The 19,530-nt window shown below is 43.5% G+C and overlaps 1 protein-coding gene across 1 annotated transcript; it reads right to left on the bottom strand.

Moving 5' to 3' along the window:
- Window positions 1–14,549: 14,549 nt before the first annotated feature.
- On the bottom strand, window positions 14,550–18,138 carry LOC130355899 (protein spinster homolog 1-like). The gene is made up of 2 exons (XM_056556724.1): window positions 18,025–18,138; window positions 14,550–16,160 (listed from the first exon to the last, which is right to left on the bottom strand). The coding sequence occupies exon 2, from the start codon at window positions 16,133–16,135 to the stop codon at window positions 14,621–14,623; it is 1,515 nt and encodes a 504-aa protein (XP_056412699.1). The 5' UTR covers window positions 16,136–16,160; window positions 18,025–18,138; the 3' UTR covers window positions 14,550–14,620.
- Window positions 18,139–19,530: the final 1,392 nt, after the last annotated feature.

Below are 19,530 nucleotides of genomic sequence, written 5' to 3'. Positions count from 1 at the left end.
TGACATGTGTTCTTTATTCTGTGGGTGATTACGATTAAAATGATACCCATGGCTAGATACTTTTGGATTATTGTACCGCTTAAAAAAATCTAAAACTTTTTGTACAAAATCAGTAATCTAAAATTGCCCTATTTTGACCACCTATAACTTTTTCATTTTTCCGTATATAGGGCAGTATGAGGGCTAATTTTTTGCGCCATCATCTGTCATTGTTATTGATACCACATTTGCATATATATAAAACTTTTATATTATTTTTTATAAATTTTTGGGTGAATAAAATGTGACCAAAAAGCAGCATTTTCGGATTTTTTTTTTTTTACGTTTACGCCGTTCACCGTATGGGATCATTAACATTATATTTTGATATTTCGGACATTTATGCATGCGACGATACCAAATATGTTTATAAAAAAAAAAATTTACGCTTTTTGGGGGTAAAATGGGAAAAACTGACAATTTTCATTTTTATTGGGGGGAGGGGATTTTTCACTTTTATTTTTTACTTTTTTTTTACATTTTTCTACTTTTTTTTAAACACTTTTTATGTCCCCATAGGGGACTATCTATAGCAATCATTTGATTGCTAATACTGTTCAGTGCTATGCATAGAGCATAGCACTGATCAGTATTATCGGTCATCTTCTGCTCTGGTCTGCTCGATCTTAGACCAGAGCAGAAGACCCGAGGAGACGGACGGAGGCAGGTGAGGGGACCTCCGTCCGCCATTACAGATGATCGGATCGCCGCGGCAGTGCTATCTATTGCTATCATGCTATCATCTATTTTAACATGCGCATTGCCGCAGATGCCGTGATCTGTACTGATCACGGCATCTGAGGGGTTAATGGCGGACTGCCGCATGCTCGCGGATGCTGGCCATTACCATGTTGGCTGATAGCAGCCGGAACCTGCCGTTTGTGACGCGAGCACCGCTCCGATGCTCGCGGTCATAACCAGGATGTAAATGTACGTCCTGGTGCACAAAGTACCGCCAAGTCAGGACGTACATTTACATCCGTGGTCGTTAAGGGGATAAACTTACATATATAGAACAACAATTAAATTAATTTAAGAAAAATATATTATTTTATATTACACTATACACATAACTTATAATACTAAGGAACTCCAGAGGGCCCAACACTATATGCTCCCAGGCTGCCCTAACCAGTCCTCAACCACGGGACATCAACTTTTGCTGGGAAACCACAAACTCCCCCTCTAAAACACAGCCACCCTCAGCGCCCAGTCCCGGCAGTTGAGGGGTGGTGAAGGGCAGTCCTGAGGTAGGAGAGGTGCAAATCAAAGTTTCTTCCTTGCGTTGGTACAGTTGGTGCCTTTGACGAAAACCAAATACTTTATGCAAATTGAGTATGTGCAATAATTGTGGTAGGATTTAGTTGCTTTGTAACTGCTTTCGGAATGACAAGAGCATAAGACAAAAAAAGTATAACAAGACTTTGCTGTACACCATGGGCTGCAGCAGTAAAACTCCAAGGGAACTCGGTGGGCCAGCGCTGCCGTAGGCCATCATTTCGCAACCGGTCTGGTGGCAAGGGGCCCATTGGCTTCAAGCACTTCTCCCCGCGACGAGAATCCGAGTCCTCCTCCTTGCCAACACCCTGGGACAAACAAAGACAACATAGGAACTCCTCCATCCACAGGAATTTTATGTACCGAGGTACGACTGTCAGGATTCGGCAGGCTGGAGGTGGATCCTCTGTGTCAGAGAGGGATTGGCGTGGACCGTACCGGTGGACCGGTTCTAAGTTGCTACTGGTATTCACCAGAGCCCTCTGCAAAGCGGGATGGTCTTGCAGCGGTGGTAGCAACCTCTCTGACTGCTGAGATAGGCGTGGTACAAGGGATTAGGCAAGAGCAAGGTCAGACGTAGCAGAAGGTCAGGGCAGGCAGCAAGGATCGTAGTCAGGGGCAAGGGCAGGAGGTCTGGAACACTGGCTTGGGACATACAAAGAACGCTTTCACTGGCACAATGGCAACAAGATCCGGCAAGGAAGGGAAGGGGAAGTGAGGTTATATAGGGAAGTACACAGGTGAATACACTAATTAGAAGCAGGCGCCAATCAGTGGCGCACTGGCCCTTTAAATCGCAGAGAGCCAGCACGCGCGTCCTAGGGAGCAGGGCCGCACGCGCCGGGACAGTACAGACGGGGAACGAGTCTGGTAAGCGGGCTGGGATGCGAAGTCCCGGGTAACTTCGTCAACAGCGGGCAAACCAGAAGGCGTGGGAGTGGGGGAAGAGGGTGACGGCCGTATACCACAAAGAACGGGGATTTAGCGGAGGATTCAGAGTCTTTGAAATTGTACGAGAATTCAGCCCAGGGTAGAAGATCAGCCCAATCATCCTGGCGGGAGGAAACAAAATTGTTAGGATTCGGCAGGCTGGAGGTGGATCCTCTGTGTCAGAGAGGGATTGGCGTGGACCGTGCCGGCGGACCGGTTCTAAGTTGCTACTGGTATTCACCAGAGCCCGCCGCAAAGCAGGATGGTCTTGTAGCGGCGGTAGCAACCAGGTTGTATCCACCGGCAACGGCTCAACCTCTCTGACTGCTGAGATAGGCGCGGTACAAAAGGACAAGGCAAGAGCAAGGTCGGACGTAGCAGAAGGTCAGGGCAGGCAGCAAGGGTTGTAGTCAGGGGCAACAGCAGAAGGTCTGGAACACAGGCTATGGACATACACTAAACGCTTTCTCTGGCACAAGGCAACAAGATCCGGCAAGGAAGAGAAGGGGAAGTGAGGTTATATAGACAGGGAGCAGGTGGAAGCTAGTTAGACTGATTGGGCCAGGCACCAATCATTGGTGCACTGGCCCTTTAAATCTTAGAGAGCTGGCGCGCGCGCGCCCTAGAGAGCGGTGACGCGCGCGCCAGAACGTGACAGCCGGGGACCGGGACGGGTAAGTGGCTTGGGATGCGATTCGTGAGCGGGCGCGTCCCGCCATGCGAATCGCATCCCCATCGTGAATGTCAGTGCAGCGCTCCCGGTCAGCGGGTCTGACCGGGGCGCTGCAGAGAGGAGAACGCTGCGAGCGCTCCGGGGAGGAGCAGGGACCCGGAGCGCTCGGCATAACAAAAATGTCGCAAATAGTCACCAAGAACCTGGTTAACTCTCTCTACTTGCCCATTGGATTGGGGATGATAGGAAGACGAGAAATTTAATTTGATTTTTAGTTGATTACAGAGAGCTCTCCAGAATTTCGACACAAATTGAACTCCTCTATCTGAGACGATATGTGTGGGAAGCCCGTGAAGGCGAAAAATGTGCACAAAAAATTGTTTCGCCAACTGTGGCGCAGAAGGAAGGCCTGGAAGTGGAATAAAATGTGCCATCTTGGAGAAACGATCAACGACCACCCAAATGACTGTGTTGCCATGGGATAAAGGCAGGTCCGTTATAAAGTCCATGGCAATCTGAGACCATGGTAGCTCAGCGACAGGCAGAGGATGAAGGAGGCCGGCAGGCTTCTGGCGAGGAGTCTTGTCCTGGGCACAGACTGTACAAGCCTGAACAAAATCAGCAACATCTGCTTCCAGGGTAGGCCACCAATAAAATCGAGAGATGAGTTGGATGGACTTTTTGACGCCAGCATGGCCGGCGAGGTGCGAGGAGTGTCCCCACCTGAGGATCTTGAGGCGCTGGCGTGGAGGGACGAAAGTCTTTCCAGGAGGTGTTTGTCTGATGGAAGCTGGGGAAGAGGAGATCAGACACTCAGGAGGAACAATGTGTTTCAGGGGGGCTTCCGTTTCGGAGGCATCAGAGGAACGAGAGAGGGCGTCAGCCCTGATGTTTTTGTCAGCAGGGCGAAAATGAATCTCAAAGTTAAAATGGGCAAAAAACAACGACCACCTAGCCTGGCGTGGGTTCAGCCGTTGGGCAGACTGAAGATAAGAGAGATTCTTGTGATCTGTGTAGATGATAATTGGGTATTTGGAACCCTCCAGCAGGTGCCTCCATTCCTCGAGGGCTAGTTTAATGGCCAGAAGTTCACGATCACCAATGGAGTCATTTTTCTCCGCTGGAGAGAAGGTCTTAGAAAAAAACAACAAGTAATGTTATGTCCAGAAGAGTTTTTTTGTAGGAGTACAGCTCCGGCTCCCACCAAGGAGGCGTCTACCTCCAGTAAGAAGGGTTTAGATGGATCAGGTCTGGAGAGTACAGGAGCAGAAGAAAAGGCCGTTTTGAGACGGTTGAATGCCTCGTCCGCTTGGGGAGGCCAGGACTTAGGGTTGGCATTTTTCTTGGTTAGGGCCACAATTGGAGCCACAATGGTGGAAAAATGTGGAATAAATTGTCGGTAGTAATTGGCAAACCCCAAGAAGCGTTGGATAGCTCGGAGTCCGGAGGGGCGTGGCCAATCTAACACGGCTGACAGTTTGTCTGGGTCCATTTGAAGTCCCTGGCCAGAGACTAAATATCCTAGGAAGGGAAGAGATTGGCATTCAAAGAGACATTTCTCCATCTTGGCATATAATTGATTGTCACAGAGTCTCTGGAGCACCAGACGGACATGACGGCGGTGTTCTTTGAGGTTAGAAGAGAAAATCAAAATGTCGTCCAAGTAAACCACAACACAGGTATATAACAGATCTCGAAAAATGTCATTCACAAAGTCCTGGAAGACAGCAGGGGCGTTGCAGAGCCCAAAGGGCATAACCAGATATTCAAAGTGTCCATCTCTGGTATTAAATACGGTCTTCCACTCATCCCCTTCCCTGATGCGCATGAGATTATATGCACCTCTTAAATCCAATTTGGTGAAGATGTTAGCGCCACGTAGGCTGTCAAAGAGTTCCGAGACAAGAGGCAGGGGATAGCGGGTTTTTATAGTGATCTTATTAAGACCGCGGTAATCGATGCATGGCCGCAAGGAACCGTCTTTTTTGGAGACAAAGAAGAACCCCGCTCCGGCAGGGGAGGAAGACTTGCGGATGAATCCCCTCTTTAAATTTTCTTGGATGTAATCCGACATGGCTTGTGTGTCAGGAGCTGACAGAGGATAGATCCTGCCCCGGGGTGGAGTAGTACCAGGAAGGAGATCAATAGGGCAGTCATAAGGCCTGTGAGGAGGCAAAGTCTCTGCTTGTTTTTTGCAAAAAACATCGGCATAGTCCAAATAGGCCTTGGGGAGACCTGGTATAGGAGGAGCCACAGGGGTTTGACTGGCGGGACTGGGAGCAGACGTGAGGCATTTTTTGTGGCAAGAAGCACCCCAGTTCTTGATCTCCCCAGTGGTCCAGTCAAGGGTAGGGGAATGGCGTTGGAGCCAAGGCAGTCCGAGAAGAATTGCAGTTAGAGAGGACCATAAATTCAATTTTGTTCGTGATGAGGTCCAATGCACATTAACAGGGGTTCTGTGCGGTAACGCACAGTACAGTCCAATCTTTCTCCATTAACTGAAGCGATGTAGAGAGGTCTGGCGAGACTGGTCACTGGGATGTTGAACCTGTTAACGAAAGAGGCCAAAATAAAATTTCCTGCAGATCCAGAATCCAAGAAGGCCACAGCTGAGAAGGAGGAGTTAGAAGAAGAAATCTGCACAGGCACAGTAAGACATGGAGAAGCAGAGTTCACACCTAGAGCTGTCTCACCTTTGTGCGGAATCGGAGTGCGTCTTTCCTGATGTGGAGGACGGATAGGACAATCCTTCAGGAATTGTTCGGTACTGGCACAGTACAGGCATAGGTTCTCATTGCGGCGGCGTGTCCTCTCTTGTGGTGTCAGGCGAGACCGGTCTACTTGCATAGCCTCCATGGCAGAAGGCACAGGAACAGATTGCAGCGGACCAGAGAAGAGAGGAGCCGGGGAGAGAAACCGCCTAGTGCGAACAAAGTCCATATCCTGACGGAGCTCCTGGCGTCTTTCGGAAAAGCGCATGTCAATGCGGGTGGCCAAATGGATAAGTTCATGCAGGTTGGCAGGAATTTCTTGTGCGGCCAGCACATCTTTGATGTTACTGGATAGGCCTTTTTTGAAGGTCGTGCAGAGGGCCTCGTTATTCCAAGATAATTCAGAGGCGAGGGTAAGAAATTGGATGGCGTACTCGCCTACAGAATTACCCTGGACCAGGTTCAGCAGGGCAGTCTCGGCAGAAGAAGCTCGGGCTGGTTCCTCGAAGACACTACGAACCTCAGCGAAGAAGGACTGTACAGTGGCAGTGACAGGATCATTGCGGTCCCAGAGCGGTGTGGCCCATGACAGGGCCTTCCGAGACAGGAGACTAACCACGAAAGCTACCTTCGACCGTTCAGTTGGAAATTGGTCCGACATCATCTCCAAATGCAGGGACAGGGGCGGACATATCGCCTGTGCAGCCTGTTCAGCTGCACAGGGGCCCAGCGTGAGAGGGGGCCCGCTGCCCTCTCCAGGTCCGGCCCCAGAGGCGAGCATTAGGCCACATACCACCGCATACTCCCCGACCACAGCAAGTTTACAGCACCCGGATGGACACTGCGTTCAACCACCCCTGCAGCCAGTGGCGTCTCTGGGGGGGGGGATGCCATCTACTCCGGCATCCTTTTTTTAAATAAATCTTCAGCCTGCAGCCCTGTCACCACGCAGGGGCCACGCTATGCAGACTGGGAAGAGCAGACAGGAAGCTCCTCCCCCTCTCTCACTCCCCTGTATGCTGCTGCTGGACCTTGTGGAGCAGGCCCGCTGTGTGTATACAGGCCAAGACACCACCAGTATGGAAGACTTACCTGCCCAGTGCCCACTGCTGATGCTGCCCTTTTAAAGTAAGTAACTTGCTTGGGGGAGAGGGGGAAAGTTGTAGGAGACAGTGGGAGGTAGTTCAGTGTTTCCCAACCAGGGGGCCTCCAGCAGTTGCAAAACTACAACTCCCAGCATTCCTTTGGCTTTATGAGCATACTGGGAGTTGTAGTTTTGCAACAGCTGGAGGCCCCCAGGTTGGGAAACACTGATCTATCTATCTATCTATCAATCAATCTATTATATATCTGTCTCCTATCTATCTATCTATCTATCTATCTATCCATCCATCCATCCATCTATCTATATCCATCTATTTATGCATCTATCTATCTTACTCATATCTATCTATCCTCATATCTATCTATCTATCTCATATCTATCTATCTCATATCTATCTATCTAACTCAGATAGATGAGAGATAGATAGATAGATAAATAGATATGAGAGATAGATAGGTAGATGGATGATATATAGATAGATACACATATATTTATATATATATATATATATATATATATATATATATATATATATATATGAGATAGATAGAAAGATAGATAAATAGATGATATATAGATAGGGAGATGATATATAGAAAGATACATAAATAGATGGATAGATAGATGATAGACAGATAGATAGATAGATGATAGATACATAGATATGATATAGATAGATAGATGATAGATAGATATGATATAGACAGATAGATAGATAGATAGGAGATAGATGGATATGATATAGATAGATGGATATGATATAGATACATTCATATGATATAGATAGATAGATCAGTTTCCCAACCAGGGGGCCTCCAGCTGTTGCAAAACTACAACTACAGCATTCCTTTGGCTTTTTGACCATACTGGGAGTTGTAGTTTTGCAACAGCTGGAGGCCCCCCTAGTTGGGAAACACTGATCTATATCAATTATCTATCTATTATCTATCTATCTATCTATCTATCCAAAAAAAATAAAAAATCAAGAGACCAGCAGCACACAGAAAAATTAGTGCAAAAAAGGTGGAGATTTATTGCATTATCCCAGTATACAAGCTCCTTGAGAACGGCGACGAGAGGTCGCTGAAACGTCGCTTCTTTTGTACACTGGGATAATGCAATAAATCTCCACCTTTTTTGCAGTAATTTTTCTGTGTGCTGCTGGTCTCTTGCTTTTTTCTAGTACAAGTGAATCTCTCACCAAGGTCCACACCCAGCGTGCACCATTGCATTGGTTTTCTTCATTTTGTTGTGCTGCTCTTTTGGAGTTTTTTTATTTTTTTATCTATCTATCCATCTATCTCATATCTATCTATCTCATATCTATCTATCTATCCATCTATCTCATATCTATCTATCTCATATCTATATCTATCTCATATCTATCTATCCATCTATCTATATCCATCTATTTATGTATCTATCTATCTTTCTATTTATGTATCTATCTCATATCTATCTCAGATAGATGAGAGATAGATGAAAGATAGATAGATATGAGATATAGATAGATGATATATAGATAGATATGAGATAGATAGAAAGATAGATTAATAGATGATAGATAGATAGATGATAGATAGATGTGATATAGATAGATAGGAGATAGATGGATAGATAGATGATTGATAGATAGATAGATAAAGCAGTGTTTCCCAACCAGGGGGCCTCCAGCTGTTTCAAAACTACAACTCCCAGTATGCTCATAAAGCCAAAGACATGCTGGGAGTTGTCGTTTTGAAAAAGCTAGAGGCCCCCTGGTTGGGATACACTGATCTATCTATCTCATATCTCATATCTATCTATCTATCTATCTATCTATCTATCTATCTATATATCTATCTCATATCTATCATCTATCTATCTATCTATCTATCTCATATCTATCATCTATCTATCTATCTCATATCTATATCTATCTATTTATCTATCTATCTATATATCATCTATCTATCTATCTACAAAACTAAAGATCCAGCGGCACTCCCAGATAAGATGCAAAAACAAAGTGTTTTATTCCCCCATGTGTGTGTGACGTTTCGATAGCATCCCACCATCTTCAGCATACGTACAGTTGTACATTCTGTAGTCACTGTGACATCACTGTGCTTCATAATAATCTGTGACATCACTGTGCTTCATAATAAACTGTGACATCACTGTGCTTCATAATAGACTGTGACATCACTGTGCTTCATAATAAACTGTGACATCACTGTGCTTCATAATAAACTGTGACATCACTGTGGTTCATAATAAACTGTGACATCACTGTGCTTCATAATAAACTGTGACATCACTGTGCTTCATCATAAACTGTGACATCATTGTGCTTCATCATAAACTGTGACATCACTGTGCTTCATCATAAACTGTGACATCACTGTGCTTCATAATAAACTGTGACATCACTGTGCTTCATAATAAACTGACATCACTGTGCTTCATAATAAACTGTGACATCACTGTGCTTCATAATAAACTGTGACATCACTGTGCTTCATAATAAACTGTGACATCACTGTGCTTCATAATAAACTGTGACATCACTGTGCTTCATAATAAACTGTGACATCACTGTGCTTCATAATTAATAAACTGTGACATCACTGTGCTTCATAATTAATAAACTGTGACATCACTGTGCTTCATAATAAACTGTGACATCACTGTGCTTCATAATAAACTGTGACATCACTGTGCTTCATAATAAACTGTGACATCACTGTGCTTCATAATAAACTTTGACATCACTGTGCTTCATAATAAACTGTGACATCACTGTGCTTCATAATAAACTCTGACATCACTGTGCTTCATAATAAACTGTGACATCACTGTGCTTCATCATAAACTGTGACATCACTGTGCTTCATAATAAACTGTGACATCACTGTGCTTCATCATAAACTGGGACATCACTGTGCTTCATCATAAACTGGGACATCACTGTGCTTCATAATAAACTGTGACATCACTGTGCTTCATAATAAACTGTGACATCACTGTGCTTCATAATAAACTGTGACATCACTGTGCTTCATAATAAACTGTCACATCACTGTGCTTCATAATAAACTGACATCACTGTGCTTCATAATAGACTGTGACATCACTGTGCTTCATAATAAACTGTGACATCACTGTGCTTCATAATAAACTGTGACATCACTGTGCTTCATAATAGACTGTGACATCACTGTGCTTCATAATAGACTGTGACATCACTGTGCTTCATAATAAACTGTGACATCACTGTGCTTCATAATAAACTGTGACATCACTGTGCTTCATAATAAACTGTGACATCACTGTGCTTCATAATAAACTGTGACATCACTGTGCTTCATCATAAACTGTGACATCACTGTGCTTCATCATAAACTGTGAAATCACTGTGCTTCATCATAAACTGTGACATCACTGTGCTTCATCATAAACTGTGACATCACTGTGCTTCATCATAAACTGTGACATCACTGTGCTTCATAATAAACTGTGACATCACTGTGCTTCATCATAAACTGTGACATCACTGTGCTTCATAATAAACTGTGACATCACTGTGCTTCATAATAAACTGTGACATCACTGTGCTTCATAATAAACTGTGACATCACTGTGCTTCATAATAAACTGTGACATCACTGTGCTTAATAATTAATAAACTGTGACATCACTGTGCTTCATAATTAATAAACTGTGACATCACTGTGCTTCATAATAAACTGTGACATCACTGTGCTTCATAATAAACTGTGACATCACTGTGCTTCATAATAAACTGTGACATCACTGTGCTTCATCATAAACTGTGACATCACTGTGCTTCATCATAAACTGTGAAATCACTGTGCTTCATCATAAACTGTGACATCACTGTGCTTCATCATAAACTGTGACATCACTGTGCTTCATCATAAACTGTGACATCACTGTGCTTCATAATAAACTGTGACATCACTGTGCTTCATCATAAACTGTGACATCACTGTGCTTCATCATAAACTGTGACATCATTGTGCTTCATCATAAACTGTGACATCACTGTGCTTCATCATAAACTGTGACATCACTGTGCTTCATAATAAACTGTGACATCACTGTGCTTCATAATAAACTGTGACATCACTGTGCTTAATAATTAATAAACTGTGACATCACTGTGCTTCATAATTAATAAACTGTGACATCACTGTGCTTCATAATAAACTGTGACATCACTGTGCTTCATAATAAACTGTGACATCACTGTGCTTCATAATAAACTGTGACATCACTGTGCTTCATCATAAACTGTGACATCACTGTGCTTCATCATAAACTGTGAAATCACTGTGCTTCATCATAAACTGTGACATCACTGTGCTTCATCATAAACTGTGACATCACTGTGCTTCATAATAAACTGTGACATCACTGTGCTTCATAATAAACTGTGACATCACTGTGCTTCATAATAAACTGTGACATCACTGTGCTTCATCCTGTAATTTGATGTCACTGTTTATAACAACCCTGTAGTGACATCACAGTTTATTATTCTTGAATGCTGACTTCACTGTGTATATTTTCCCGGTACAATGACATCACTGTATAGTTACCCTCTACTGTGACAACACTGCGTTTATTAACCTTGTAGTGGCAAAACTGTTTATTGTCCCTGTACAGAGACATTACTGTTTATATTAACTCTGAACTGTGATGTCACTGTGCATATTTACCCTGTATTGTCACTCGCAGTGCAAGGTAAATATGTACAGTGGCATTAGGGTATACAGGCATAATATATACAGTGATGTCACAGTGCAGTGTAAGTATCAACAGTGATGTTGCAGTATAGAGATAACACACAGTGATGTTATAGTTCAGAGATAATATACACAGTGATGTTATAGTTCAGAGATAATATACACAGTGATGTCACAGTACAGGGATAATACACACAGTGATGTCACAGTACAGGGATAATACACACAGTGATGTCACAGTACAGGGATAATATACACAATGATGTCACAGTACAGGGATAATATACACAGTGATGTCACAGTACAGGGATAATACACAGTGATGTCACAGTACAGGGATAATACACAGTGATGTCACAGTACAGGGATAATACACAGTGATGTCACAGTACAGGGATAATACACAGTGATGTCACAGTACAGGGATAATACACACAGTGATGTCACAGTACAGGGATAATATACACAGTGATGTCACAGTACAGGGATAATATACACAGTGATGTCACAGTACAGGGATAATACACAGTGATGTTGCAGTATAGAGATAACACACAGTGATGTTATAGTTCAGAGATAATATACACAGTGATGTCACAGTACAGGGATAATACACACAGTGATGTCACAGTACAGGGATAATACATACAGTGATGTCACAGTACAGGGATAATATACACAGTGATGTCACAGTACAGGGATAATATACACAGTGATGTCACAGTACAGGGATAATACACAGTGATGTCACAGTACAGGGATAATACACACAGTGATGTCACAGTACAGAGATAATACACACAGTGATGTCACAGTACAGAGATAATACACACAGTGATGTCACAGTACAGGGAGGGATAATATACACAGTGTTGTCATAGTACAGGGATAATACACAGTGACGTCACAGTACAGGGATAATACACAGTGATGTCACAGTACAGGGATAATACACAGTGATGTGACAGTACAGAGATAATACACACAGTGATGTCACAGTACAAGAATAATACACAGTGATGTCACAGTACAGGAATAATACACAGTGATGTCACAGTACAGGAATAATACACAGTGATGTCACAATACAGGAATAATACACAGTGATGTCACAGTACAGGGATAATATACAGAGTGATGTCACAGTACAGGGATAATATACACAGTGATGTCACAGTACAGGGATAATACACACAGTGATGTCACAGTACAGGGATAATATACACAGTGATGTCACAGTACAGGGATAATACACACAGTGATGTCACAGTACAGGGATAATACACAGTGATGTCACAGTACAGGCATAATACACAGTGATGTCACAGTACAGGGATAATATACACAGTGATGTCACAGTACAGGGATAATACACAGTGATGTCACAGTACAGGGATAATATACACAGTGATGTCACAGTACAGGGATAATACACAGTGATGTCACAGTACAGGGATAATACACAGAGTGATGGCACAGTACAGAGATAATACACAGTGACGTCACAGTACAGGGATAATACACAGTGATGGCACAGTACAGAGTTAATACACAGTGATGTCACATTACAGGCATAATACACAGAGTGATGGCACAGTACAGAGATAATACACAGTGATGTCACAGTACAGGGATAATACACAGTGATGTCACAGTATAACCATCTCACAGCCGGACCACCATGTAATTTCAGCAGAAAATAAAGCCGGGCCTCATGTTCAAGTTTCGCCTAAGGCCTCACAAAGTCTAGAGCCGCCTCTGGTCGGCCCTACCATGGGACCCGGTGGGACCATAAGTCCCAGGTGGCACTTTTCAGGGGCGGCATTTTGCTGCCCCCCTTTTTTTTTTGTGCCTAATAGGTTCATGGTAGGATTGGCGCCGCCACTGCTCACTGTTCTAAAGCAGCTGCGGGGTGTAATAGCGCAGCGGGCACTTTAGACAGTGAGTCTGCCTCCGGCCGACCAGGGTCTGACGAGGGACGTAGCACAAGTGACGTACTTCTGCAGACCCGCTCAGGAGGACGTCAGTGACGTCACTCGTCAGGCCGCTGCCGGAGAGGAGAAGCGCTGTGCAGGGCAGGTAAGTGTGTCTCTGTGTATGTCTGTGTCTGTCTGTGTGTTTGGGGGGGCTATGGCTACCTAATGTGAGGAATCTATGCTACCTAATGTGGGGAAACTATGTTACCTAATGTGGGGAATCTGTGCTACCTAATGTGGGGAAACTATGCTACCTAATGTGGGGAAAGTATGCTACCTAATGTGGGGAAGCTATGCTACCTAATGTGGGAAAACTATGTTACCTAATGTGAGGAATCTGTGCTACCTAATGTGGGGAAACTATGCTACCTAATGTGGGGAAACTATGTTACCTAATGTGGGGAATCTGTGCTACCTAATGTGGGCAAACTATGCTACCTAATGTGGGGAAACTATGTTACCTAATGTGGGGAAACTATGTTACCTGATGTGGGGAATCTGTGCTACCTAATGTGGGGAAACTATGCTACCTAATGTGGGGAAACTATGTTACCTAATGTGGGGAATCTGTGCTACCTTATGTGGGGAAACTATGCTACCTAATGTGGGGAAACTATGTTATCTAATGTGGGGAATCTGTGCTACCTATTGTGGGGAAACTATGCTACCTAATGTGGGGAAACTATGCTACCTAATGTGGGCAAACTATGCTACCTAATGTGGGGAAACGGCTACTTAATGTAGGGAATCTATGCTACCTAATGTGGGGAAACTATGCTACCTAATGTGAGGAAACTATGCTACCTAATGTGGGGAATCTATGCTACCTAATGTTGGGAATCTATGCTACCTAATGTGGGGGGCTTGAATGAGCTGCGGCATATGGGAGGCCTTAATAAATAGTTAGAAACTTATACAGCAAGTGAGATATGGGGGTCCACCTGAGTAAGTGACACATGGAGGGGGGGGTGCTGAACAATTGATGTTTTGGGGGGGGAGGCACAGGCACATTCTTTGCACAAGGGCCCTCTGCTGTCTGTGTCCGCCCCTGGGTAGAGAATAAGGGGTAAAGTGGAACATAGAACAAATGCAGTTATTTTTTTCTTAATTTTTTTTTTAATGAAGTAAACGAGATAAAGGTAAGCAATGACTTTTCCTCAGTCTGAAGCGCGGTCCTCATCGGCAGGAAGCAGTGAGGAGGAGGAGGATGACGGAGGTTCTGATTCCATCTCTGCTTCTTTTTCGTCCCTCTCTATATATAGGGCCGTGGCCATGAAGAAGGCCCCTCCGATGACTGCCATTATGGTGCAGGTCATGAGGGCATACTCCAGGCTGCGGTATTTCAGAAGAGGGGATTTGGCATATCCTCGTTCGTAGGTGTCAGATATCAAGCCGATGAGGTACGGGCTGCCGGCGTCACCTAGGAGGTGATAGATTGTCATCTGCACGGCCAGGGCTGAAGATCTCCTCCACGGAGTTACTACTTTTAGTATAATGTCAGATATGAGGGTGAAATTTACTGACAGAAGCGTCTCTCCGATGAAGATGAAGATGTTGGTGGCAACGAGGCTGATGTTGCCAAAAGTCAATGCCAACAGAAGAAAAGGGGCGGAGAGCATCATCGCGCATCCACACACAAGCGGGTCCGCCCGTGGGTTGGATTTGCGATATCTTTTACTTATCTCCGTCCCTGCTACAACTCCCAGAATGCCGGAAACGACTGTAACCACACCAAATATTAGGATGTCGTGATAGTCACACGGTTCAGCACGGCAAGGGTCCTTCTCTTGTAGGAGTGTTCGTGCGTGGGTCAGGTATGACGGACCCCATACACCTATGGCTCCCACTATGAAGGATACAGCCGTCGATCCCATGGTGGTTAACATGAAGCTTCGATTTTTAAATAGTTTTTTCAGATCTGTCGCCCATTTGGCAAACTTCTGGGATTTGTTGTTCTTCTTCCCGTTTGTAGTCGTTCTTGGAAGCTCCTTTGTGACCAAAATCAACAAAGCCACAGCTATGAGGCCCAGGCCAGGGGTGACCCGAAACGCCCAGTGCCAATCGCCCCTTGCTGCATCAGTCACTTTGGGCCCGATGATGTATCCTAGTCCGCAGCCTACAGGTATGACGGAGTAAAACACGTTCAGCATGCGGGTCCGCTGGTCACTTGTAAAAAGGTCTGCAATGATGGAGGGGGCGATGGTGCAGAAAGTCGCCTCTCCGGCCCCAACCAGTCCACTCGTCAGCAGGAAGAGCAGGAAGTACCCGTCAGGGATGAATGACAGGGTAAGTGTCATGCTCAGCCAAACGATGACTCCTGTGCAAACAGTATATTTCTTATTACAGTGGTCGCCCAAATATCCGGCAATTGGTGCGACCAGCACGTAGCTTCCAATGAACAATGTATTCAATAAGCCGGACAGACTAGCATTGGTGTCATATGCTTTCTGTATATAAGGCAGCACCCCCGCCACGCTGGAGCGATTTGCATAGATGAGCAAATTAACAAAGGCGAGGATCACTACGGTGATGATGGAACGTGCGGTGGACATCACGCTTAGAGATGGCAGGTTCTGCCTCTCAGGGATATCGCCCTTTTCTACATCCATATCACTATGGTCCTCCATTGCTTCTTCCTCCTCCTTCAGCAATGGGTCTTGTGGAGAGGCCATGGTCACAGGTCAGAGCCTGAAAACGCTAGAGAGAGAGAAATAAGTGAACACATTAGACAACATGTCATCATTCCTGTCATTATACAATAGATCCTTCATACAGAGCAGAAATGTCCAGCACAGAACCACAAGATAACACTAAGACCATCGCAGCCTCAGAAGAAGAGGCTTCTCTATAAGTGTTTTATATGGAGACGTCTTCCCTGAGGTTACAATGTCTGATAACCCTGAACCTGTCCGGTCCTAGTAATATCTGATAACCCTGAACCTGTCCGGTCCTAGTAATATCTGATAACCCTGAACCTGTCCGGTCCTAGTAATATCTGATAACCCTGAACCTGTCCGGTCCTAGTAATATCTGATAACCCTGAACCTGTCCGGTCTAGTAATATCTGATAACCCTGAACCTGTCCGGTCCTAGTAATATCTGATAACCCTAAACCTGTCCGGTCCTAGTAATATCTGATAACCCTGAACCTGTCTGGTCCTAGTAATATCTGATAACCCTGAACCTGTCCGGTCCTAGTAATATCTGATAACCCTGAACCTGTCCGGTCCTAGTAATATCTGATAACCCTGAACCTGTCCGGTCCTAGTAATATCTGATAACCCTGAACCTGTCCGGTCCTAGTAATATCTGATAACCCTGAACCTGTCCGGTCTAGTAATATCTGATAACCCTGAACCTGTCCGGTCCTAGTAATATCTGATAACCCTAAACCTGTCCGGTCCTAGTAATATCTGATAACCCTGAACCTGTCCGGTCCTAGTAATATCTGATAACCCTGAACCTGTCTGGTCCTAGTAATATCTGATAACCCTGAACCTGTCCGGTCCTAGTAATATCTGATAACCCTGAACCTGTCCGGTCCTAGTAATATCTGATAACCCTGAACCTGTCCGGTCCTAGTAATATCTCATAACCCTGAACCTGTCCGGTCCTAGTAATATCTGATAACCCTGAACCTGTCCGGTCCTAGTAATATCTCATAACCCTGAACCTGTCCGGTCCTAGTAATATCTGATAAACCTGAACCTCTCCGGTCATAGTAATATCTGATAACCCTGAACCTGTCCGGTCCTAGTAATATCTGATAACCCTGAACCTGTCCGGTCCTAGTAATATCTGATAACCCTGAACCTGTCCATTCCTAGTAATATCTGATAACCCTGAACCTGTCCGGTCCTAGTAATATCTGATAACCCTGAACCTGTCCGGTCCTAGTAATATCTGATAAACCTGAACCTCTCCGGTCATAGTAATATCTGATAACCCTGAATCTGTCCTAGTAATGGCGGATTATAAGGGCTTGGCTGTATGGTCACTGGGCCATGTGAACTTCATACTGTAGATACAATTGGGCTATCCTGCTATATACATTTACTAATAATGAACCTACCCCACCTCATTGGGATCTATCCGTCCCCTATATGACTTTCTGCCACTAGTTGATTTGAAAATGTTCCCTTTCGGAGTACCCAGAGTATTTCTATTGTTAGTACACACAGAATTCTATTATATACTATTATATTTCTGCCCTAATCTTTCTGTTATTCTTTTACTACACCACCAAATCTTTCTCATAGACTTATATCTTTTAGAACTTCATGAATTAGGACTCTTTTTCTTGGGGGCTTTTTTGGGCATAATTGCATTTTAGCAGTTTTGCAAGAAAAAGCTCTGGTCATGATACTATCTGTGCGTTTTATTATGTTTAATGCCCAAGCCAAGTATTGTCACAATGCTATGAGGAATATATCTTTTGTTATTTCTTTTGGAAATTAATTTCTTGTTTTTTTTTTTGCTAAAAAAAAAAGCAAGCGCAATAAAAAAAAACTGTCAAACAAAAAGCCCTGTGTATGTATGAATAGAAGAGGCTGAGACTTACCTTGTGGTTCTCTCTTCAGACAAGGAACGGTCAAAATCTTGAATTCTCTATCGCAAATAGAAACTCTCTCTCAAACACTTTGCACCACAGGTTGTGACTGCAAAACACACTGAAGAGACTGCAGCCGGCGCGCACCTCCTTGTACAGCTTACGGTGACATCATCACAAGCATGTGTGACATCACAGGGTTCTAAACCATCTTCAGGTATGTGTATATCTGTATAGTAAATGTGAGTAGCCATATTAGTCCAGTGATGCAGATTGTAATACCTTTTTTATTGGACTAACAGAATTTTGTAGAAACAAACTTTTGGGATTCCTCCCTGATAATTTATAAAGTCCTTTGATCATTAGTCCTTGACTATTGGACTTGATAAAGGGAGGAATCCTGAAAGCTTGTCTCTACAAAATTCTGTTAGTCCAATAAAAAAGGTATTACAAGAGACTGCAACATATTTTTTGATTTGTGTGTATATATATATATATATATATATATATATATATATATATATATATATAGAGTTCCAAGGAAAATGCTGTGGCACTCAAGGTATGGTGAATAAATGAAAACTATTTATTCATCCCAAATGTGCAAAGAGCAACGTTTCAATGGTCTCACACCATCATTATCAAGCCACTTGATAATGATGGTGTGAGACCATTGAAACGTTGCTTTTTGCACATTTGGGATGAATAAATAGTTTTCATTTTTTCACCATACCTTGAGTGCCACAGCATTTTCCTTGGAACTACGTATGCAGAATCCTGGACACGGACCCTAGCTGGAGGCACCTACTCACGCTTTAGGAGTGCTGCTTTCTTCTTTGACATATATATATATATATATATATATATATATATATATATATATTAATATACACCTATAAATACATCAAGTACATAAAAACATCTTTTAGAAAAATATTTCTCCAGGCCTGCCGAGTATATCCCCGTACTTCACAGTGTCTTCTTAGTTTATATATTTTAATCTTTTGACCTTTTAACCCCACTAGGACCAAGGGCATCCTGGGACTTAAAAGGGTATTCCAGGCCAAAACTTTTTTTTATATATCAACTGGCTTCAGAAAGTTAAACAGATTTGTAAATTACTTCTATTAAAAAATCTTAATCCTTTCAGTACTTATGACCTTCTGAAGTTAGGGTTGTTTTTTTCTGTCTAAGTCCTCTCTGATGACACCTGTCTCGGGCAACGCCCAGTTTAGAAGCAAATCCATATAGCAAACCTCTTCTAAACTGGGCGTTTCCCGAGACAGGTGCCATCAGAGAGCACTTAGACAGAAAATAACAATCTTAACTTCAGAAGCTCATAAGTACTGAAAGGGTTAAGATTTTTTAATAGAAGTAATTTACAAATCTGTTTAACTTTCTGGAGCCAGTTGATATATATAAAAAAGTTTTTGCCTGGAATACCCCTTTAAGTTTGAACCGATTATTATTGATATATGTCATGAATGCATCAACGGTCAGATGGTCAGACAACCAAAT

This window comes from Hyla sarda, chromosome 2 (assembly GCF_029499605.1).
Source record: "Hyla sarda isolate aHylSar1 chromosome 2, aHylSar1.hap1, whole genome shotgun sequence".
Lineage (NCBI taxonomy): Eukaryota > Metazoa > Chordata > Amphibia > Anura > Hylidae > Hyla > Hyla sarda.
This window is presented reverse-complemented; position numbering and strand designations above follow the sequence as displayed.